General features: G+C 42.8%; 1 protein-coding gene across 1 annotated transcript in view; it reads left to right on the forward strand.

Annotated features, from left to right (window-relative positions):
• The window catches only part of MAD2L2 (mitotic arrest deficient 2 like 2), a 294,862-nt gene that overhangs the window by 142,227 nt on the left and 128,438 nt on the right, over positions 1 to 24,197 (forward strand). The window contains exon 4 of the mRNA XM_044075212.1: positions 4,114 to 4,214. Coding sequence (XP_043931147.1) covers positions 4,114 to 4,214 — 101 coding nt within the window. The remainder of the gene's footprint in view (positions 1 to 4,113; positions 4,215 to 24,197) is intronic.

Raw genomic sequence — 24,197 nt, forward strand, 5'->3', positions numbered from 1 at the left:
TTAAATGCAATATACAGACACTCTTACTTTGGTTGCATTCTATAAGGTATAAACTCAAATAATCTTTAGTTATCTGCACCTCTGTTAAACTCATTTTGAGTAGACTTGTCATCCTTTCCTCTTCCCTTTTGTTATGTTTTCAAGATTTCCTATAGTCCATTCCTCTGAGCTCCTACATACCACTCATTTTCTGTTTCTGTCCCCTCACTTTCATCACGTATCTACTTCTTGTCCTTTCCCATTATGTCATCATACTCCCATATGTCTACTTTGTCTACATATTTTTTCCTGTTCCCCTACCTGATTAATTTTATCCAGCTGTCCCATCCATTGCTAGGTCTACCTGCTGCTTCTCCTCTTCTACCCAGGACTTCTTCTGTTGAGCTGGGACCGGTCTGGATTCCAAGGGCATCCTAGGACATTGCTGGCAACTGCTATTCCTTTCCAGGGAGAGGTTGAGTTACCCTTATTTCTGAACCCCCCCATCCCTGCATTTGTTAGCACATCCAAGGGCTATGCCTCTCATTGGGTACATTGGGAATGTTTCTAGCAAACGCCCCCCCCCCCGATAGGTACTCTCATCCCTCTGTGCCAGTGCCTCAAACACCCAACCTGGTAATCTATTCTGGGTCACCTGAACCATAGTTGGGGATTTATTCCTGTAGACCATGACATTAGCTACTTTAGCCACATATTCTTAACCTTACTTCATTTGTCATGTAGATGATGCTAGGAAAGCACAAAAAACTTCATAGTAATATTCCTGCTCAGCTTTCATTATTTTCATACACAAAAGATACAACCATGGATCTTTTCTGCAGTCACCCAAGCACATGTATTCTTTTCCGTCAGCTAAACAGATAAAATAATGTTAAGTGCAGCAATGTTTAATTCCCAGCTATGACGGCCCTTCTCAAGTGTACTTATAATGCCTCACAAAGGAAGTTCATAGGTTGGTACTAGGCTATCGGCCCCAGGGTTTATACAAGCCTAGCCATAACAATTCCCTGGCTGTTTCTTCCCACAGTATTTACTTCCATGGACCCCTTGCAAAAATAAATTTTCAACAATTCTTATTGTTTTGGTATAATTATACTTTTTTGGCATCTGTATTTCTAGTCTTCTGTTATGAAATGTTATGTGTTCTGCCTCGTGTATTTTGGTAATGTTTGTTTTGCTGCTGTTTCTGCCTTCTCTTTTGGCTTTCATTGAAAAGGAGCAATACCTAGTTGGACTTTATAACAAATGCAAATAAATTAAAATAATTAAACAAATTAGTGAAGAAGTTTCTCATGAACACTTTTTTTTTCAAGTTTCACAAAATGGAGGAAACTGATCAGTTGCCACTGCGGATTTTACAAAGCTTTCAGCACAACTTTGTGTAGGAATTGCTTGAAGAAGCTAATTAGTATGAGAAACTTAAAAAGTAGTAAAGTGGATAACTAGAGGAAAATGTATCAGGCTGAGTAGTACTTTGAACTGTGTCTGGAGATGTGATAATAAAAAGTATCTTGAGAAGCAATGGTGGTGGTCCTGTTTCAGCAGTGACACAGAAAAAGGTAAGCCTGTCATTAATAACCATTTGTGTGTAATAGTACTGCTAAAGAAGAGATGAAGCTGATTTGGGAAGGCAGAAGTAACAGACTGCTGAGCTTTGCACTGACATGCTGTGCAGTGACAAAGAACCCAGATGTGCAGGTTCTTTGCAAGCCATGATCTCGGTCTAAGATGGTGGATGATGAAATGATGCATCTTTAGGTGTCCCTGTAAGAAGTATGTTCAAAAGCTTTGACAGAATCAGTGCAGCTAATACTATTGGACTTCTGCCTTGAACAGTAGTTTAAACTTTTGATCTAGCTGTCCAGTGCTTATTAATAATTGTGGCTAATTGTCAACCCAGTGCAACCATGTGTGGAGGGGTGTGGGGGGCTTGCCCCCTGCAAAAAACACTTAAAATAATTTTTTTTTTCAGTGTTTTTTTTTTTTGAGGGGGTGGCATTCAGGGATGCCGATCTTCAGCAGGTTTAACTTCAAACATTGGAAGTCATTATTCCATTCTGTTTAAGGAATGGAAGAGCATCTTCTTCTTCTTCTTTCGGCTTTTCCCAGTTAGGGGTCGCCACAGCAGATCACCTGTCTGCTCATGATTGGCAGTGGAGTTTTACGGTGTTGAGTTGCTAGCCCAACCTTCCACAGAAGGCACACACATGCATGTACTCATGCCTAGGGCCAGTTTAGAGTGTCCAATCCACCTACAGCATGTCTTTGGGATGTGGGAGGAAACTGGAGCACCCAGAGGAAACCCACGCGACCACAGAGAGGACATGCAGACTCCACACAGAAGGCACCCCAGCCGAGGATTGAACCGGAGAACCTCTTGCTGTGAGGCGGCAATGCTAACCACTGCACCACCGTGGCCGCCCCAAGGAATGGAAGAGCATAATACTGATACTGTAAAAAGACTCTCACTAAAGTATGTTAAATATAATACTTTTTTTTTAAATTCAAGAGGGAGAAAGTGTTTTGGAAATTGAAACGTGCTGCTAAAATACTTCTGGAAGTTATTACCATCAAACCAATTTTATTACCATAAAAATAATCTTAATAGAAAGAAGGATGAAGTAATGTTTATTTTTAGATAATGTTATCAAGTATTATAACTAGATAATTAGTATATGAATGAGTATTTATGGAGTGTGCTTTTTTGTCTTTTACCACACGGAGAGCTTCAGACTGCAGACATCAACAGTTTACTTTTATTTTTATCAAGTAGTTTGCAGTCAATTCATTCTTTGCTGTGTCTTATGTGCATGTAATATATTTAAAATGCATGTCTTTACATGTGGCTGTGTGTATATGCATGATACATACATATATACGTATGGAACTGTGTGTATGTATGTGTAATATATAGATATATATATATATATATATATATATATATATAAAACATGCAGGACTCTTCTGTTGAATACAAAAATATCTTTACTGTAGAATGAGGGCTTTCTTGTCCACTGGAGGGTGGAGATGGTTTTATAGTGTTTACTGTGAATACATTTTGGTGTAGCTGTTCAGATTTAGTCTAATTTTGTTTAGGTTATTTGATTTTTATTTTTATTTATGAGACGGGTTTTTTATTTTCTTTTTATATTTGTTAGGGCTTGGTGAAATTGGGTATGCTTTTCTTTTTCAGGTGTTTCATTAAAAGAATATTTATTTTAAGGTGTCTGAGTGCACGAATGAAATAGCATCTGCTATGGTTGGTTTCATGGTGAGCTCGGGCCTTCCCATGTGAGACATTGCTTCAAAGTGAAAGCTTAAATAGCTGTCAAGGGCGAACATATTGACCCCCTGAAGAATCCCGTTCTGGTTGGATCTGCTTTAGTGATGCTGAGTCGAAGCTCATGCTATGCTTCAGTGATAAGTGGACATTTTCCTCAAAAATTTGCTGTTATGTGCAGTACTTTCCCACAACTAAATTTTTAGAGTTCACATTCCTGCACAAGTCTGCTTTTCTTTTTGAGGCACTGAAATTTGAAAGGGAAGACAGCCGTTTCCATCTGGCTACATGCATCTTGTTTTGCTAACACCAGTGTGGAACTCGTAATAAGAGGCCTTTTGGGATGGTGAGCACCCGTCCTTCAGATGAGATGTTAAATCACTACCCCATCTGCTTAAACTGGTGGTACCTTAAGGGGCTACAACTAAGGTCCCATGATACTTGGCAGAACAGGAAGAAGAAAAAAATGTGAGTTTGAGAATTCCCAATGTTTTGGCTATATTGTTACCTGTCAGAATGAGTATCACCTAGGTTCTTCCCTGAAAAAGATGCCATAGTCCTATTTAAGCTAACCTAGTTAACAAAATCAGCAAACATTTCCCCTCCTTATGCGACGTTAGAGGACATATTGGATGGTGTATGTGGCATGTTGTAGCCTGGGTACTGTAATAGGGTGAGATGAATAGAAAGCTGTTGAAATAACAGCTGCAATGTGTTTAGACAGAAAAATGTCGTTTGCAAAAATGGGGCAAAAAAGTTCCCAAGAGTCAGTTGTTCACTGCTGTTTTGTTGTAATTGTTTGTCTCTTCTCTTCTCTTCCTGATTCTTTTTAGAATGAAGCAGAAAAGGTAATTGTAGTTATCATGGATAAAGAACACCACCCAGTGGAAAGATTTGTCTTTGAGATTTCACAGCCACCTCTCTTGTCTATAAGGTAAGATAGAATTCAATTTTTTTTTTTTTTAATTTTTGGGCTTATGAATGTGATGAAAAAAGACTTCACCACAGGTAGACAGTCACATGCACTCACTCACTCTCCTGTTTCTCCTGCCCATTTGTGCACTCTCTCTCTCTCTCTCTCTCTCTCTCTCTCTCTCTCTCTCTCTCTCTGTCTCTCTCTCTCTCTCTCTGGTGCTTGTTTTTTATCCCCATGTACATTTGTGGGGGGATTTTTATTTTACATTTGTTTACCGGGAAGGTCCGACTGGACACTGGTCCGTTTTCAGTGGATGCCCAGGGAGAAAAGCTCCACAAGTATTACAGTACATTAGTTAACATTCACAAGGTACAAAATATTCATGCACAAAGCTCCACAAGTATTACATTGCGTTAGTTGATATTCATACCCAAAGTACACCATGTTAGTTGACTGCAGTTACAAATAAGAGATTGAAATGATTTACAGTTGAGTATCTGGTAGAGTTTGAGGAAATGGGGTACGATAGTAGAGAATATTTGACTTTCTAGCATTGTCAATAAGCTATTAGAGGTTGAGAACCATGGCAGTATTCATTATTTGGGAGAGTATTAATAGCAGTGAGTAGATTTGGACTAGCCTGGGGGGAAACATAAACATAGCCAGTTTTGCATAAAGTGGGATTTGATATTATTTTGAAGAGGTAAGGTGAGGATGTTGAGGTTAGGTGGTCTGGTAGGAGGTTCCAGGTTTTTGTAATGCAGCAGGCAAAGACGGATTTGCCAGCTTCATTTTTGTGCTTGGTGACACTTATGTGGTTCCAGTGTGTTGATCTTGGGTTTCTGGAGGGTGTGTACGGTTGAATTAATTGTTGCAAGGCTGGTGTTTTCATAGGAAGTTAGTAGAGCTTATGGACAGTGGTAAGTTGGTTGAGTAGGAGGAGTTGTGGAAACTCAAGCCAGTTGAGTTGTCTAAGGGATTGGCAGTGATGGGACCTATAAGTGGCTTCATTATCAAACTTGGCAATTTTGTTGTAGCATGATTCTATTTTAGTGAGCTCTGTTTGGTGAAGGTTGGTAAAGATTGGGGAAGCATAAAGAAGTATAGATAACAAATGGGTTCTAGCTATGGTGGATTTTGTGTGTCTGGTCATGTAGTGGTGGTTTCTATAGAGGAGTCCAATCTTTTTGTTGACTTTCTTGATTGTTTGGGAAATATGGATGTCGAATTTGAGTTTGTCAATTTCTACTCCTAGAAGCTTTGTGTGTAGTGTTGGAGTGATATTAGTATTGTCTTTGGATATTATTGCAAAATTATTGTTTATCGGGGGAGATCTACTTGGACTGAAAAGAATAAGTTTAGTTTTTTTTGGATTAAGCAGTAGTTTGATGTTGGTGAACCATTCTTCGGCTAGAGTAAAGCTGTTTTGGGTTATGATTTGAAGTTTGTCGAGGGTGTGGGCTGCACATATTATGGTGGTATCATCTGCGTATTGGACTATTGAGGCAGAGGGTAGGGATGATGCTATGTCATTAGTAAATAATGAGAATAGCAGTGGGCCGAGAATGGACCCTTGTGGGACACCAATGGTTACAGGAAGTAGGGGTGGCAGGTGGTTTTCCCAAAGAACAGCTTGTTGGTTAGATAAGTAGCTACTGAACCAGGATAAGGTGGAAGAATTTATGTTGAGTGACCAGTTTTTGTAGGAGTAATCTATGGTTCACCATATCAAAGGCTTTGGATAAGTCTAAGAATATGGAGGATACGAACAGGCTGTTGTTTCTATGGGTATTAACAGAGTTTGTAATGCTGTGGTAGTACTGTGGGAAGGTCTGAACCCATGTTGGGATGGGGATAATAGGTTGTTGTGAAGGAGGAAATTCATTAGTTGTGAGTGGACTACCCTCTTTAAAATTTTTGATAGGGGTGATAGTATTACAATGGGGCAGTATTTTGTAAGTTCAAGGGAGTGTCCCTCTTTGTGTAATGGTATTATGTGAAATCTTTTCCATGAGTTAGGTACTTTGCATTCAGTTATAGCTCTGTTAATGAGGATGGACACCAAATATGCTATGGCCTCTGCAGTAATCTGTAGGAATTCTGCTGGTAGTTTGTCTACTGCTGGGGTTGTTGATTTCAGTGTTTTGAGGAGTTTGGCGATAGTTGTAGAACTGACTGATTCTAGGGAGAATCTAGGTGTATTGCTTTCTGTATTGGAAAGGGTGGGGGGCTGTTGTTGACATTGGGTGGGTGCTAGTTGTTTGGGTATTGGCTAGGGCTTGGATAGTTTCAGGAAAGTATTTGTTAAAGTGGATGGGGATGCTGTGTAGATTGTTTGGTTGTAGTGAAGAAGGGGTGGAAGGTTTTCCTGGGTGTAGTAGGTTATTGATTGAGGCCCAAAATTTTTGGGGGTTGTTGGAGTATTTTTCCTGTAAAGTTTTATAGTAGCTAGTTTTGTCAATTTTTATGAATTTTTTTGGCTCAATTATGTAGTTCATGGTATCTTAGTTTTAGGGTAGGGGTTTTGTGTTTGTGGAATTGCAACCAGGCTTTGTCTCTTTCTTTCATTAAGGACCTGGTATCTTTTGATAGCCATGGTGCATGGTTGGTATTAATTCTGGTGGTTCTGGATGGTGCATGGGAGTTCAGGATGTTTAGGAAGGTGGAGTTGAAATATTCTAGAGCTTCATCTAGTGCTAAGTATTTTAGTGGAGTCCATATACAGGATTTGAGTGAATTTATTAAGTCTTTTGCTCTGTAGTATTTTTTGTTTCATATGACCCTGACAATGGGTTATTTAGTTAGGTGGGTCGATTGGGAGTATATTGCTTGATGGTCACTCAAGCTGTCAGGGAGACTACTTGAGAGATGGGCTTGAGTCGGGTCAGATACTAGTATCCAATCCAGGACTGACTGTTGTTTAGAGGTTTTATCTGTTCTTGTAGGAGTATTGATAATTTGGGTAAAACCATGGAGGTTAATATGGGTGGTGGGGTTTTGGCTGTTACAGTCAGACCAATCAATGTTAAAGTCACCTGCAAGAATGGTTTCCTGTGGATGAGTGATTTTCATCCAGTTTAGTAGGTTTTTGAGTACATTAGTGTTGTTGCCTGGTGGTATATAACCTTCAGCTATTATGATTTGTTTGTTGGGGTTTAGATTTAGTGTAGCTAATATTAGATGTGATAGTGTTCGATCTCGCCGTTTGTTCTTACACATGGGTTCGGAGCCGATCCTCGGCTCCGTGTCGGCCGCTTGCAAGCTCTGCATCGAGAAGAAGCTCGAGACAACCTAATACCCACAATCCCCCTCTGCCTTTACCTCAGATCTAGTTTGCCGCTGCTGCGTTCGCATCACTGGGTCGAGCTCGAGCACCTACAGATAAGATTTTAATCTTTATTACTATATTTTGAAAAAAAAATATTATTCGAAAAAAGTTGTAGTGTATATGTGTGTGGTAAGGTTAGAATCTCTCGGTTCCGTTAAGTTTATTTAACTTATCAGAGTTTCGGGGCCTACCACCCTTTCTTGGATAGACAACCGGATTGACAAATTTACACCGGATTCGACATTTTCTCTGGACTTGACTATTTATCTGGACTTGACTTTTCTTCTTTTATCTGCTTTAGCTGTAAGATGTCTGAGAAGGCTAAATCTGGATTTAAGCGTTGCCAATGTGGGCAAAAAATGTCAGTTACTGACAACCATAGTTCCTGTGTCTACTGTCTTGGCCCTCTCCACCTGCAAGAGGACTGCTCAATTTGTCACTCTTTCAGTGGGAGGGTCATGACAGATAGGCGCAGGAAACTCATGGACAGGGGTTATTAAAACCTTTTCAGGAGGCTCTGGATGCTTCAGACCAGGCATCCAAATCCTCGAAGGAATCGAAGACGTCGGAGCCCAGGTCATCGGCTCCGAGCTCTTCGAAAGTTAGATCACCGGTTCCACAGACTTCGGGGCAGAGTGTTCAACTGTTGGCAGTTTCCGAGCCTCGAGTCTTGGAACCGGTGATGGAGCTCCCTCCACCGGCATTGTTGAGGTCGGCTCCGTCTTCGATTCCTTCGACTCGTTCTTCCAGACCACTCTCCGACACCGATGTAGACCGCGTGGTGCAGAAGTTAATGGAGAATACGGCCTTATCCAAGCTCATCTCGGTCTCCTCCCAATTGGTGTCGAGACTTGAAGGCCTTCCATTATCTCCATCTGTTCCTCCACCGAGACCTGTCCAGTCTTCGGAGCCGGAAGAAGCTGAGCTGCTGATTGTGGAGCCCTCGGTGCCAGAACCGTCTCTTTCTCGGTCGGCTCCGTTCACCTCGACTCCGTCCGATCCGGTACCGGAGTCTCGGAGCCGAAGATCCATCCTTGGTTCCGGGACCGAGAGTCGGACCAATGTTTCGGTTCCGACGCTCCCTCTCGGGGCCTCGGCTCGGATCGACTCGGTTCCGTCCTCGGGGTCGATGCCTTCGGTACCTGTTTCGGGGATTCTTCCCATTTCTTCGGAACCGGGAGATACCTCAACTCGGGACCTGGGGGCTTTCGACCTCATGAGGAAGGTGTTGGCTACCCAGACAACCACATCAGTAGAAACAGCTTCTCCTCCCCATCAAGGACCGTTATCCTCCTCTGCACCCACGGCTACATCCAAGCGTCGAGCACCGGTGTCTCAGCCACCCCTGGAGGGTGCCCCCTCTTCCTCGGAGGCTTCTTCGGATGCTCCCCACGAAGAAGTCCCTAGGAAAAGAGTGTGTAAGAGGAGACACTTAGATTCTCCACAAGAATCTTTGACATCCGATACTGACTTGGATGAGTCAGAAGGGTCCCCTAAGTCACCTTCGGAAGATGTCTCTTTTTCTGACATCTTGGAGATCCTAAAACACAGAGGTGACTGGCAGTCCCTCCCCCCTTCTGAGGATGAGTCAGTCTTGCTGAAGGCATTTGGTGCTCGCCCTTCCTCCTCCTGGGTCACTCCGCCCTTCGATGAATTAATGGAGTTAATTGCTCGAAGGGCGTGGGAGGCTCCTGACACAGTGGAGCCAGTCCCTAGGAAGCCTAATAAATACATTACTGCACCCCAGGACAAGGCTTATTTGACAAAAGGAGTTCCAGTGGACGCTATGGTGGTGGCAGCGGCCACGAAGAAGGAGATGTCGGAATCTTCCTCATCTGTCCATCCCCCTAATAAAGATTCTAGGACTATGGACAGGTATGGGAAGCGCATTTTTAGTTCAGCGGCTTTTTCTATGCGATCCCTGAACTATTTGACACACTTTACACGGCTACAGAGGGATCTAGTCAAAGAGTTGGGAGATACCCTCCAGGGTACTACAGATGCTGCTGTCTCAGAGAAAGTGACAGCGCAACTTAATACCCTTACATCCATTGTAAACTCGTCCATGAGGCTGATCTCTTATGCAGCCGAAGGTTCGAGTAGGGCAGCAGCTTCAGCGATTGCTCTTCGTAGACAAACCTGGATGCGCTTATGTTCATTTGCGGAAGCCTTCAAGTCTTCCTTTACTAACGCCCCATTTGACGGTGCCAGTCTCTTTGGCCCCAAAGTAAAGGAGACCCTTACCCGGTGTGAGCAGGAGGGAAAGACTCTGTCTGCTGTCGGAGTCCGTTTTCCACCCCATCCAGACCGTACCCCAAAGGGCAACGCGGTGGAAAATGTGGTTTCAAAACCCCAAGGTTCTTTCCGGCACACAGGGTGATGCCTCTAGAGGCAGAGGGGGGCAGAGGTGGAAGACGCCGCCTGGCGGCAGAGGGGTCCGCAGAATCAAGGTGACAGGGATACACTCCCTGGTAAACCTTTCCAGCACTCCTGAAAGGAGGCCCGACTGTCCTGCTCTGGAGGCAGTCGGGGGTCGCTTAGCTTTATACCCTCAGGCCTTGGCAAAACATTACTACAGACAACTGGGTAAAAAGCGTTGTTACCAGAGGTTACAGAATTCCATTTTTGTCCAACCCCATTCCAAAGAAAAGACTCCCAGATGTGCCGCCCCATCTGCGAGAACCAGCAGCTATAGAAATTTCAAAGCTGCTAGAAAAAAAGAGTCATCCAACCAGTCCCAGCGGACCAAAGAGGATTCGGAACTTACTCAAGGTTCTTTTTAGTTCCAAAGAAGACAGGGGACTGGAGGCCCATTCTGGACCTAAGCAACCTCAATACCTTCGTCAAGAAAGAAAAGTTCCGAATGGTCACGCTTCAATCGATCCTTCCATTCTTACAGAAGGGCGACTGGATGTGCTCAATAGATCTGAAGGACGCATACTACCACATCAAAATGGCCAGGGCGTCCAGAGATCATTTGCGCTTCCGGCTTGGGAGTCAGTCACTTTCAGTTTCGAGCCCTGCCCTTTGGTCTGACCTCAGCCCCCAGGGTCTTCACCAAATGCATGGCAGTGGTAGCGTCTCACCTGAGACGCCTAGGATTCCAGGTGTTTCCGTATCTGGACGACTGGCTCCTTTCTGCCACCACCCAGCGTCAACTAGTACAGGCCAGAGATTACACTCTTCAACTGTGTGTTCACCTCGGAATTTCCGTAAACTTCAGAAAATCTTTACTACAGCCATCAGAGCGTATCTTATTCATAGGAGCGGAATTAGATACACGTCAGTTAATTCTAAGGCTTCCTCCAGAAAGGATACTTTCACTTCAGACTCACATACGTCTTCTTCTGTCGTCCAGAAAATCCCCAGCAAAACTGGTGCTGAAGGTTTTGGGACTCATGGCAGCTTCTCTTATTGCGATACCCTTGGGAAGACTGCACATGAGAGTCCTACAATGGCTACTGTTTGCACAATGGTCGTTCCAACACCTACCTCTGACACACGAAATTCTCATAACGAACACATGCAAATCACACCTAGTCTGGTGGCTTCAGACTTGCAACCTTTCCAGAGGAAGACCATTTGTGCTACCCACGCCGACAGCTACGGTGACCACGGACGCTTCCCTGATATGGTGGGGGGGCATCTTTCAGGGACAGACAGTCAAAGCGCTTAATGGACCAATTTAGAGTACAATCTGAACATCAATGTTCTAGAGTTGAGGGCAGTGTTTCTAGCGTTGCAACACTTTGCTCCCCTTCTTCCTCTAGGGACTATTGCAGTTCAGACGGACAACATGTCTGTAGTCTGGTACATAAACAAGCAGGGGAACCAAGTCCTATCAGCTATGCAGACAGGCCATGAGAATCTGGTAATGGGCGGAGTCCAAGGGTCGCTTTCTGATAGCAACGCACATCCCGGGTCATCCAACGTCATAGCCGACAGGCTGAGCAGAGCAATCCTGTTGCCGCACGAGTGGTCCCTAAAACAGTCAGTTGCGAAAAAGATATTTCGCAAGTGGGGCCAGCCTTCCTGCGATCTGTTTGCCTCCAATGAACGCCAAATGCAGGAGCTACTTTGCCCTATTACCCTCCAGGGAAGTCCCCAGAGACGCACTGATTCACGATTGGCCCCGGGTCTCCTGCACGCCTTTCCTCCTTTTCCCTGATTGCAAAGTTTCTCCAGAAAGCCAACAACCTGCAAAGGACAATAATCCTCATTGCCCCATTCTGGCCTCGTCAAATTTGGTTCCCTTTCTCATGACACACTGCATTCGGGGACCCTGGATCCTGGACCCAGAGCCAGATCTATTGACTCACTCATCAGGGCTCCCCACCCCGCTCTTGTCCCTCCATCTAGCAGCTTGGCTGCTCCAATTCCCTACTTAGCCAGGTCTGATCTTCTTACACCTGCAGTTCAGAATATACTAGTGGCTTCTCATAAAGCTTCCACTACTAAAACATACACTAGTAAATGGAAGCGCTTTGCATTTTGGGCAAATACACAGCAATTGGACCCTGTCATAGCCCCTTTAAATAAAATTTTAGAGTTTTTAACAGAATTGTTCCACCAGGGTGCTTCTCCTGCCACTTTAAGAGTTCAATTGGCTGCCATCTCCAATTTTCATGTGGAAGAATGCGGGGCTCCTGTTATGGCCCACAGACTTTGTAAAGCCTTCTTAAAAGTGTCTTTTCATATTAGACCACCAGTTAGATCTCCTACGTCACCGTGGAGTCTAAACTTATTATTATCTAAGTTGATGCTGCCCCCTTTTGAACCAGCCTCCTCTTGTTCTTTGAAATTTTGTCGTGGAAGACCCTCTTTTGGTAGCCATTACATCCGCTAGTAGTATCTGAGCTTCAGGCTCTCTCCATTAAACACCCTTATTTAATTTTTCACTCTGACAGAGTTTCTCTTCGCACTAATTCATCCTTTCTTCCCAAAGTTTGCTCTATTAACAATATTAATCAGTCCATTGAATTACCCACCTTTTTCAAGAATCACTCCAATAAAATGGAGTATATGTTACACAAATTAGATGTCCACAGACAACTGAGATTTTACTTGGATAGAACAAAAGATCACAGGAAATCTGATCAACTTTTTGTAGCCTTTGCCGAGCAGAAAAGGAGTAGCGGTTACTAAAAGAACTCTTTCTAAATGGTTAACTGATTGTATCATCTATGTTTATGATTCTTCAAATCAAACTTTATTGGACAAACCCAAAGGACATTCCACAAGATCAGTGTCTACATCCTGGCTCATGCAGCTCGCCTACCACTAGACGCTATTTGTGCGGCTGCTACTTGGTCTAAACCACATACATTCATTTCTCATTACAAGGTAGACAAGGTTTCTAGGGACAGGGCAACCTTTGGTTCCACTGTGCTCAAGAACGTCCTTCCGTGAGTTCCTCGAACATGGAGCTAGGACGCTACCCATGTGTAAGAACAAGCAGATCGAACACTATCACATATAGAAGTTATGTCCTTACCATAACGTTCCATGTGGAGTGTTCATCTCGCCTTTGTTCTTACATTCCCACCCTCCCACCCTTAGGAAGAACGTTCAGTTTGGTGCCTGGTCTGAGGTATCATGCTTCTGCTTTGCAGTTGTTGTATATATGGTATGCATGTGTATATATATATATATATATATATATATATATATATATATATATATATATATATATATAAGTATTTCTGTTTATGTGTTTTGACATGAATGAATGTGTTCTCTCTCTGACTGCTGGTTTGCTTGCAAACTAGATCTGAGGTAAAGGCAGAGGCGGATTGTGGTTATTAGGTTGTCTCGAGCTTCTTCTCGATGCAGAGCTTTGCCGAAGCACGGAGCCGAGGATCGGCTCCGAACCCATGTGTAAGAACAAAGGCGAGATGAACACTCCACATGGAACGTTATGGTAAGGACATAACTTCTATTTATATGTCTTGGATTTCTTGAGACTTGTGTTCAATTTGTTTTCTAGAGAGGTGACTTTGGAAAAGGATGGCTACACCCCCCTCCTTTTTTCCTGACCAGTCTTTACATATTATATCATAGCCAGGGGCTGCTATTTCATTGTTGTGGTGGTTGGGCTTAAGCCAAGTTTCTGTTAGTACTACGATGTCAGGTCCGTATAAGGCTAGTAGGGCATGGAGATCATGTGTCTTATTGAGTATGCTTCGTATATTTATGTTTAGAAGGAGGAGGGATGAGGTAGGTCGAACATGGATTGGGGTTTGTTGGATAGGTGCTATTGCAAGTGTTGGGTCCTGGATTTGGGTGAATATCGAGAGTTTTTGTAGTATGTGGAAGTAGAGTTTGTTTAGTTAACAATAAAACTAGCTAATAACAGTTCAAAGCAGTGAAATCAGAGCAAAAATGTTCAAAGACATATACAACTTACTGGCAGGCATTGACTGCAGAGACCAGGGAGTGAACTACGTTGGGAATCCAGGGATTTAAAAATGGCTCCACAAGTGTGGGCTTATATTTATAGGTTCCTACGAGGGGGTGGGGGGAGGATAAATATGTGTAGTAGAGGGGGAGGTGATTTCCTGGGTAATATGATAACCGAGCCACCCTTTACAGGTGGTCCAGAGGAGAAGCCGGTATCCATGCCTTTTGCCATGGAGCACAATTTGGTGAGGGATCAAAAGAGGTTGACTGTGTCAATTTACTATATTCAGTTTTATTTCAGTGTTATGTTTCAGTATAGCAAGTATTCTGAGAGTGTACTGACTGGAATATCAGTAGGTCATTTGTTAGGGTTGAATGTTTTCATTGTTTTTGCTACAGCTCTAGAACATCAGATGGATAAACATAATGTTGAATTCCACTTCAAATAACAGAACACAGTTCTAAACAGAATGTAAAAACTTCTTTTCAGTGGATGGGTTTCTGCCAATTCCCCCTGTACAAGGAGCTGTGCTTCCAGACCTCTTTCCCAGTTTTTATCAACTCAAGGATCTTTATACTTTGAGAGAAGAACACTTTTTTCCTGTAGCCCTTTGTTGATCAAAGTATGCTTTCATTATTGGTGTAGTGGTCATTAGCCTTGTGTCCTGTTAACTGTTATATTGCTTACAGTCCCACTATTCATTTTTTGCAGTACTCCGTTGTCAGCATTCAGAGTCTGCTGTACTAGACCCAGTGTCACCATTTTCATTACTACTTTAGCTAATTGGTAGACTGACTTACACAAAGTTTTAATAGGTGATAAGATGTATTTGACTCTCCCATTTGTTTACTTTCTCTACGTGCTAACAGAGCTGTAGATAGCAGTTGACCTGCAACTTATGTTTTCTACCCATTTCCTGCCCCTTCATAAAAACTGCTTTCCGTGCCACTTTTCTTGAAATGTCTTACTCGTATTGACTCTCCAGTCCTTTTTAGATATCTGTTTGAATCATGTGTTAGCCATTCTGTAAAATAAATACCAACCTGTATTTGCAAAGCTGTCTCATTATACATATTTAAGTGTGTGTTCTGCCTGCTTACATCTCCATTCAAAGCTTCATCTTTGCTATTGCAGTTGAAATATTCCTGCATTTGCATGCATTTTGCGTAGTCTTTGGTTGTATTTCTGAAATCCGGAAGAATGATGAAAGGAATCTACTTGTGGGACTGATGTGGGGGGTCTCTTAACACATTAGACTTGCCGAAGCTTTAAGTGAGATTCTACATGGAGAATTCTCTGGCTCCATATTGAAATGTCTGCAATCGAAATGCCAGGTGCTGACAAACCAACTCCCTGTCCCACCCCCCAAAAAATGCAGGAGAAGATCAAATATCAAAGATCACTTTTCTCCTAAAAACTTTTTTGTGTGGGGGGGTGACAAACCCACCTGCACCCCCTGTTGTGGAGGGAAACCCCACACCCCTGCACCCTTATACTAACTATGAGATTGCCATACCTCAAAGAAAAGGGAATAGTCCAAGAAATGGCAATATCGGACTTGGTTTATGTAAGTCCAAATATTCAGTCATTCAGTCCTAGCATTATGGTACCTGCTAAAGCGGGTCCCTATATTTCAGAAGGTTAAAAAATTGACTTGGACCCTCTTGAGGTAGGTTTGCAATATCTGCAGCCTTCTGGGTTTTACAGGGATTTGGTTTGTCTCTACCTCTGTTTTTATGCAAGACTTCTCACTTTGGCTGACTTAAGGCCTGGGAGGAGGTACATTACTAGATTCCACGTTGTTGGGATTTAGGTGTATCCCAGGCATTTGTGCCTCCTTTCCCGACCTAATAGCCTCTGTCGTTTATCTTCTTGTAATTATGTAGAGTGGTCCCTTGAAGCATCCTGTAATGGGTTATGGATACTTGGAAGAATGTCTAGTTGGTCCTAATGAGCCTTTTGCAGAGTCTGCAAGACATAGACAAATGAGCCAAGTGCATATTTAACTTCTGGCAGGTTCCGGAATCACGGGTGCAATATTCAGTTGTAAGGACATAATTTCGGTGTCAACATTTGGTCTGTTGCAGGCCCTGTATGCTGCTGCTGTTGCCCGAACAGCTGAGCGTGGACCCTGTTCCAGCCAGCTGCCATTTTGTTGATGCGTTTGCACAAGCTTGGCACAAATTTTTAAGAGCGGATATCTCAGGGCTTCCTCCCTGCTAAACTCTTTGATGGGACCTAGCAAGGAGGCCATCTCTTCTGAGGGCAGTGAAGCTTCAGAATCTCAGGTTCCCTAATGGTTAAGGTGTTTGCCTTACAAACACAAGGTGCAGGGTTTGAGTCTCACAAGGGATAATTAGCTAGGCTTAAAATGGCTCACAAGGGCAGTTAGCCTAGTACTAATCTGCGAACCTATGAACCTGCAGTTTCCTGTCTGATGAGATACTTTGTGGTACATGAGAACTCACTTGTAGTTAGACCTTTGTCACATCTGGGATGCACCATTACATGGCTTTCTGATATGCTTCCTGCCAGTCGTCCGTCTTTTTAAAAAACAGAGAAGGGCGACTGTGGCATTATGTCATATGGTCTCTTTTCCTGGGTTAAGATTCCTGCCTTTCTTTTTGCTCCTTGACTGCAGTTAATCTTCTCTTCTGCATTTTGACCAGAATTTCACAATGCTTTTCTCAATGATGTTTGTCATTAGAGCACTCTTGCAGCTGCATAAAGCTATATGGAGATTTTTTTTGCCAAGGATCAGACATCCAGCCATATACAAAAGCTTTTGGGCTTCCTTTCTTGTACATAGACTCTAGTGAATTACTAGTATTTTGGTATAAAAGGAGAAGTACAGGGCAATAAATTTCAGAATTTTCTTGCCGTTAGTCAGACATCTAATCTACATTGAACTTCATTTTTCTACAGCTGGTGTGTATTTCATCTTTCTGGCAGATGCATATTCCTCTAGGGGCCTTACTTTATATCTTGACTAAAAGTTAATAGAGAATTTTTGTCTTATGCCTAGCAAAAAAAGGAAAATGTGCCTGTGGTAAACAAATTCCATACAATAATTCCCATACAGCCTCTCTCTCTTGTTTGAGGGAGTTTTACATCCCTTTCTGTGATATTTGCCTTTATTTTATCCTCAAGACCATTTGTAGTTGGTTGGCAACCTTAATATCTTTTTAGAAAATCAATAACTCAAAGCTTTGCGTGGTCCTCCATGGCTACCATCAGGTTTTATCATGGAGGTCTTGGATGTGTAATGCATCCTAAAATGTTAAGCAGGGCACTCTCACAGAAAGAAGTTGCAGAAAACCAGACATTTCTCTCCACATTCCACTCCAACCACTGTTAAGGGGTTATCCCAAAAGGAGTGGCACAGTTTTGCAAAAGGTTTACTTAGAGCTTTTTGGTCTCTTCAGTCCTCTGCACCACTCTACAGTCATTCCAAGAGAGAAACATCCTCTTATTTTGAAGAAGACTAATGTCTTCTCTTCAGCCAAGTTTGAATCAGAATCTGAGGAAAATGTGTCTCTTCGTTTTCCTGTTGAGATTTTTTTTCTTGAACACCATTTACAAAATGAAGTACATGTAAATGGCAGGAGAAAGCTATTTCGGACATGACCTCCTTGATGTTGACTCCTCAAAACCCCTGGCCAGTCCTCCTTTTCTAGTGGCTATCAAGGATGCTTGCAGCTCTGTATGTTTGCAGCCTGGTATTCAACTTCTTGCATCCAAGAAGCCTAACAGGCTTTATAAGGTGCCATAAGCACTCAAATACCCTTTTAGAAATCCTCTAGCTGACCCTGCTGCAATTTCTCTGGATAAAGAGGGGGCTGCAGGCCCCTAGCTTCTTTAACCATCATTCCTAATGGTAAAGATAACTGGGGGGCATTGGATAGATTTGACAAGAAAGTCTACAGTACACCACTTGCCTTCAGAGATATAAATTGTCAAGCCAATATAGCCACATTCCTGCTTGCCACTTTCACTGACATAGAGCAGTTAATTTCTGATTTGCAGCTTCTGAAACAAAATCTTAACTGAGTAACTTTCACCTGCATCTCCGCCCACACAACATACTCTGAAGTGCCGCAACATACTCTGAAGTGCTCTTGTGATGCAGTCAGTGTAGTCTGTAGAACTGCAGCCACAGGATGTACAGTGAGGAAATATACCTTGCTCAGTCTGCAGTCTTCCAGAATCCAGATGATAAATTCTTAATCCTACTATGAGACAAACATGCCCTTTTTGGTGGATCCTCTACTGAAGTATTGAAGTGGTTTGAAGATAGGGTAATGCAAGGAGTAAAATGTTTTCAGTCAACACTCTCCCAAGTACAATATGAACTATCCTTCTAGGCCTGGGTCATTTTTCAGAAAACCTTTTAAACAAGGCAGAAAAAAATCTGGAAATCAACAGTACAAAATTAAATGGCAGGGGACATTAAGAAAAAGGGCAATGGCCCTCGGGAGAAAAGTACTTGGCATCTAAGGAGCTTGTCCACCATTAGATCCTTCTTATTTTATTTCCAGAATAAGCAGTTTTTGAAAGGGGTATTGTCTATTAGGCAACCTAGGAAATGGGTGGCCCCAAACTGGAATCTGAGCTTTGTGTTGTAGAAATTAATCTTGCCTTCATTTCACCCTTCAGTTGATTCTTCCCTGATGTTCCTCACATGGAAGACAGCTTTAATCATTGCTCTGATTTGGCGTGGAAAGTTTCAGTCCCTAATATATAACCTTTTTTGATCTTGCATATTGATAAAGTGATTCTTAAAAACTAACCATTCATTTTTCCCGTAAAGTGGTATCTGAATTCACTTTAAATCTGCCTTTTCACTTTCCAGTTTTCCTCTCAAAATATAAGGATAGAGGAGAAAGAATACTACATTCCCGGACATCCAGAGATGACTCAAATACTATTTGAACAAGTCCAAAGAAATAAGATTGGTAGACTTATAGACTCTTCTCCTCTTATAAGGGTAAAAAGAAAGGGTAACTAGTTTCTAAATGGACAATTTCCAGTTGGTTATCCAGTTCTGCTATTTTCACCATGGAAAAAGTCCACCCCCACAAATTTTGAGGCACACTCCGTTAGAGTCATGGGTACATCTGGGGCTTTTTGGAAAGGGGTGAACGCTAGAGCAATTCTAGAGGCTGCAGATTGGTCCTTAGTGCACTGTTTCACTAAACCCTTTTCTAGAGCATGCAGGATTTCCTAGATTTGTTCTCCAGCGTATTCTTGACTCTGGTCCTGCATACTTCATCCTGTCAGTCTAAGCTTTGGCAGTAATCCCATATAGCTTTTTGCTACTGCAACAGTGATCTAATGATGAACGCACTTACACTTGTGTAAGTAAACTTGCCGTAACAGTGGATGTTCATATAGATCACTGTTGCAGTACTAACACCCTCCCTCCATTGGCTTGGTTTGGGGTTTCCTTCCTCTTTAATGCTATAACACAGGCTTAGCTCATTACAGCCAAATGATGCCTTCAGATGTTTCTACAGTTGCATCCTACTGATGCCTCTAGGTGACGAATATTGCTTGTTTATATTTGCATTAATAATTACAAAACCATACCACATGCAGAGTATTAAAATATTTCATCTTAAAGCTTGCACTAAAGAAAAGATGACTATATTGATATTTGACCTTTGTCTGGTGCAGGTATAGAGATTTTTTTCATATAATATTTATTTATAATGTCATAAATTTATGTTTTTCTAAATATCTCAACAACCAAGTAGCACAGAGAGAACTACTTGGCATCATATGAAAGCTTTCAGCTGGATGAAAAAATCATCTGACAGTATGTATAATTTGAGTTGCTGAGATATTTGTAAGTTGTTTACAAAACATTTGACCTCTAATAGTTACTGTGTTTACTATGACTTATAAAATCCAGTTTAAGACCAAACTTAAAGAATGCTACTGGAAAGTAGTTTGCTCTGAAGAATTTGCCATTTATATTTGGTTCCAGAAATATGAACATTTGTTAGAAATGTGAAGACATCAAAAAATGTAGCACTGCCCATTGGAAGTTATAGGGCAAACTTACAGAGCACCTTTAAAGAGGATGAGTTAGTGTAGCCTCCCACAGTTAGAGGCAAGAAGGCTGTTAATTTTGTCACTTGTACATCTCCTTTTATACAATCCTGCTTGTGCTTTAATAGACGTATGGTGCAAGAGGAAGGAGCCCAAAATCTTTTGTATACTGGGTGGACGTCTGATCATTGGAATGATGCATCTCTGTGTAACTTTAAGCTATTGCAACAGTAATCTAGTCAAACATCCACTGTTGGGATAAGTTTACTTACAGAACTGTACCGTCCACTTCAGGGAATGTTTTGAGTCTCCCTGAAGGAAATAGTTTCATATTGGCTGGGAAAAAAGCTTAAACCTTAAAGTATTCTCTCTGCACATTCTTATAACAGTGATAAATGTATTTATTCTCTGACTGATAAATGTATAGTAATCATTGTCTGCAAAGACTGTAGTAGCTTCAATTTCCCTTTCGACAGAGGCTAATAGCCTTTCTTAGGTTCATAGGTAGGTACTAGGCTATCTGCCCGAGGGCATTTATAAGCCTAGCCAGAGTGTGTAAGCTTTCGCCGCCTCACTGATTAATTAACTGAGCCTCTGTCAAGAAGAGCCGATGAAGTGATCCCAGGGGTGTATTTTCTGTTACCCATCCACTCGTCAAGGTTTCTCTTGAAGAGTGTTAGTGAGGGGCTCAGCCTGATGTAGTTAGGAATTTTTTTCCAAAGCATGGGGAGTCTGTGTGACAGGAATCTATCCCTCCAGCATGTTCTATTTATTGTTGTGAGGTTTAGCTCACTAGAGCGAGTGGCTCACAGTGACTTGGATTTCTTTAGGTGGAGCATGTCCATCAATTCTGAGTTGGACTTGGCTTTGTAAGTCGGGCAGAGATCACCTCTGAGTAAGCAATATGCGACTGAGTACAGCTGGAGCTTTTCCAGTCGGGCTGCATAGGACATATCTTTAAGACCAGTAATCCTCTTGGTGAGGTACTTTTGTGGTCTTTCCAGCTGTTGGATGTGTCTTGTGAGGTACATCCCAAACGGGGCATTGTACTCTATGATGAATCTGATGAGTGACGAGTAGAGGGGCACTATAACCTCTTTATTTCTAGATGCAAACCCTTTAGTAATTAGATGGGCTACATAGAAGGATTTCCTAACTACTTTGGCAAAATGAGGAGAGATTACTATCTACCTGGGTCCCCAGATCTCTTATTACCTCTTTTGTATTAAGAGGGCTGCCACCTATGTGGTAATTCATGGGTGTTTGTTTTTCCCAAACGGGATGACTATGCATTTTTTGGCATTTAGCTTGAGACCATGACTTTGACACCAGGTGTCCGTCTCAGTAAGGCCCTTTTGGAGAATGTCCTTGTTAGCCGGAGAATCAATTATGGCTCCCAGTTTGCAGTCATCGGCGAACTTGGTTAGCCATAGTACTCCTATGTTTGCCTGTACTTCTGAGAAGTATATGCCGAACAGTAGGGGTCCCAGGATCGAGCCTTGTGGGACACCACTTGTGACTGGTTTAGAGTCGGACCTGGAGCCCGCTGTTCTTGCCGTGTGAGTTCACTCTCTATGCCAGTCAGCAACCCATCTCGTGACGTAGGGGTTTATGTTCAGGCTGGTGAATTTTTCTATAATTCCCGAGTGGGGAATGGTGTCAAAAGCCTTGGCGAGGTCAAGGTAGGCTGTGTGAACTACCTTCCCCTCATCTATGGACTTGGTGACTGTCTTGAAGAAGTCAACCAGGTTTAGTAGGCATGGTCTGCCCTTAACAAAGCTGAACTGCGTCGGGTCATGTGTTTGGAGGTTTTCAATATCTTTGGTAATGAGTTCCATGATGATGCACTCCATAGCCTTGCAGACCAGGCTAGTCAGGCTTATGGGGCAATAGTTTCCAGGGTCAGTTGTGGCCCCTCCTTTGTGGAGCAGAATAACCATTGCTGTGCACCATTCTATGGGCACGTAGCCTGTGGAGAGGCTGAGGCTGAACACTGTGTTTAGGTGGGGGGTTAGTTCGTGCAAGACGCAGCCTAGGACACCATCTGGCCCCATTGATGCTGTGCTTTTAGCTTTTGAAAAGGCTGTTTTCACCTGTGCGTCTGTGATTTCCGGAACACTACACTTTTCCGGTATTGTTGTGGGCCCTTTTGGAGGTGAGAGGGGGGTGAAGTTTGCACTGAATCTATCTGCCAGGATGTTGGCAATATCAGTGGGTTCAGTATATTTTGTGCTATTTTGCACTAGCTCAGAGCAGAAGGCTTTGTGGTTATCTTTCGAATCCTTGGCTATTTTTCTTTCGAAGTTAGCCTTGGAGGATTTTACGAGACCTTTTGTTTCTTACTGATACTGATCAGGGATGTCTTTCCTTCTTGGGATTTGCTTTTTTTCTGAACTAGTTTTCTCCTTCTATTGTATAGCATGTTTATGGCAGGGGTCCACCAGACTGGTTTCCTTCTCTTGGAGTGAGTCTTGGTTTTGCTAGAGATGACATGATCCATGCATCATTGTAGGTGCTCATAGAGTGCATTTGTAAAGGTTCCTGCATCTTGGACACTGTTATTCTTTAGCGTAGGGGCTGTCAAACTTGCCACCTCTGTCTTAAGTAAGGTGAAGTTTGCAACAGAAAAGTTTTTCACTGTGGTTCCTTGGTTGGAGGTGGTGGTGTGGTCTGGACATCCAGAGTGATTAGTTTATGGTCTGATGTAACCAGCGACTGGTTGATCTCTGGTGTGGAACACCTGTTGCCCATGTTGTTGATGACCAGGTCCAATATATTTTCACCTCTGATAGGGGAGTTTACCAGCTGATCCAGGGCATTTTAGTTGACAAATTCCAGAAAGCGCTGGACCTGGGAGTTTGTACTTGAGTAGTTTTCCCAGTTAACGGTAGGGTAATTGAAATCGCCCAGTATCAGGGTTTATGGATACACCACCCCCCCCCACCTTTTGTGATTCCGTCCATGTTCTCTGGCCGAAATGTGTGGTATGAGTTGTAGCCCGGTAGTGCTGGGGTGCTCTGTGGAGCCTTGAACCAGGTTTCAGTTACTGCACAGATGTCAACGTTCTCCATACTGAGGAGTGCTTAGAGTGTGTGCATTTTGAGATTTAAACTCCTAGCGTTGAGTAGCATAACCCTTATTTTTTATTTGCGCTGTTTACGGAGGTGGGTTTAACTTTTGAGCCTTGCCTAAAAAAGGTACTATGGGGGCAGCAAGAGCGTTGGCCAGTATTTGAAAGCCTAGGGGTGACAGGTGCAAGCCGTCTCTTGTGAAGCAACGAGGCCTGTCGAGCATGTTGTCCCAGGCTGACAGACACTGGATCCCCTTTGACTGACACCAGAAGCTTAGCCAGTTGTTGAAATTGATCATTTTTTCTTTATACTGTGGTATTATTCTTGGTGAGGGCAGGATGCTACTCAGGGTCAGGGTCATACCTGCCTGGGCTACATGATCAGAGAGCTCTTCCATGTCTCTTTTCATGTAGTCCAGGGAGGTACGTCTCAGGTCATTCACACCAACATGAACAATGACAGAGTCATATTTGTACTTGTTCTGGAGTGACCTGAGTGCTTGTGTTATGCGGCGGATTCTGGCTCCCAACAGGCAGCTAACAGTAACCTTCTCCTTGTCCAGTCTAGTGAGTGGGACGTCAGTGTGCCTGACTATAGAGTCGCCTATTACTAGTGTGTTAGGTATGTTATTTTGCCTTAAGGGCTGTGATTGTGCGGCACACTGATTTTGTGTTTTATGTGTTGTCTGGTTTGTGACAAGAGGTGCAGGTTTTTTGGGTGTCTGCTTTGGAGGTCTGTGATGCTTTTGCAGGTTTTTATTTAGAGCCTCCGAGTATGATTGTATGTATTTATGTGTATTTTTTGCCAGTGCTGGTTTAGTATGTCTGTGTGAGGCTGGAGGTATGGTGCAAGTGTTAACCTTCTCCTCATGACTGCCTGTTCCAGTCTTAGGTGGAGAGAGCTTAGTCTCCAATTTAGCTATAGAATTGCATCTCTCGCATATGTTAATGTTTTGTGGTAGGAGGAGAGGGTTGTCTGTGTACATGAGGCAGTTGTAACATTGTCTCAGGATACCCAGGTTCACCAGCTGGACTGGAGAGTATACCTGAAATTGCCCTTTGGTCATGCCTGAATAGTAGGGTGAGCTGCTTAGTCGCTTGGTTGGTGAAAGGTGAATAATGAGCCTTGCCCTGCTGGGCAATCAAGTG

This window comes from Protopterus annectens, chromosome 1.part1 (assembly GCF_019279795.1).
Source record: "Protopterus annectens isolate FY-2018-M chromosome 1.part1, PAN1.0, whole genome shotgun sequence".
Taxonomy (NCBI): Eukaryota; Metazoa; Chordata; order Ceratodontiformes; family Protopteridae; genus Protopterus; species Protopterus annectens.